The 341-nt window shown below is 65.4% G+C and overlaps 1 protein-coding gene across 1 annotated transcript in view; it reads left to right on the plus strand.

Moving 5' to 3' along the window:
• Positions 1 to 13: 13 nt before the first annotated feature.
• The window catches only part of ADAD1 (adenosine deaminase domain containing 1 (testis-specific)), a 10905-nt gene continuing 10577 nt past the window's right edge, over positions 14 to 341 (plus strand). Inside the window, 1 exon segment of the mRNA XM_010138979.1 lies at positions 14 to 33. Within this exon segment, the coding sequence (XP_010137281.1) occupies positions 14 to 33 (20 nt within the window).

Genomic DNA, 341 nt, shown 5'->3' on the forward strand with positions numbered 1-341 from the left:
GCCCCCGCCTAAGATGGCGGCGCTGCGCTGGCCGTGAGGGGGAGAGTGGCCTCCACTGGCGAGGCGTGGCTTTTCTCACAGGAGAAGAGGAGGGGAGGGGAGGGGAGCGGGTGCCAAGCCGTCAGCTCCAGCACCGCCTCGTCCGGGAAAAACTTGTGAGGGTTCAGCTTTGCTGCTTTAGTTATTGTCCGGCTCCTTTGAGAGCCGTCTGGGGGCTGTTCGTGGGAGGAGGGGCCGAGCTGCCTGCGGTCTGGCTTTAAAGCGCGGCGGATTAAGTGGTTTCGAGCCTCGGTGCCGGCTGCGGAAGGACGGCGGCTAAAAGGGCGGCGGGGCTCCGTTCT

Source organism: Buceros rhinoceros, unplaced genomic scaffold (assembly GCF_000710305.1).
Source record: "Buceros rhinoceros silvestris isolate BGI_N320 unplaced genomic scaffold, ASM71030v1 scaffold17396, whole genome shotgun sequence".
In the NCBI taxonomy this organism is placed as follows: Eukaryota; Metazoa; Chordata; class Aves; order Bucerotiformes; family Bucerotidae; genus Buceros; species Buceros rhinoceros.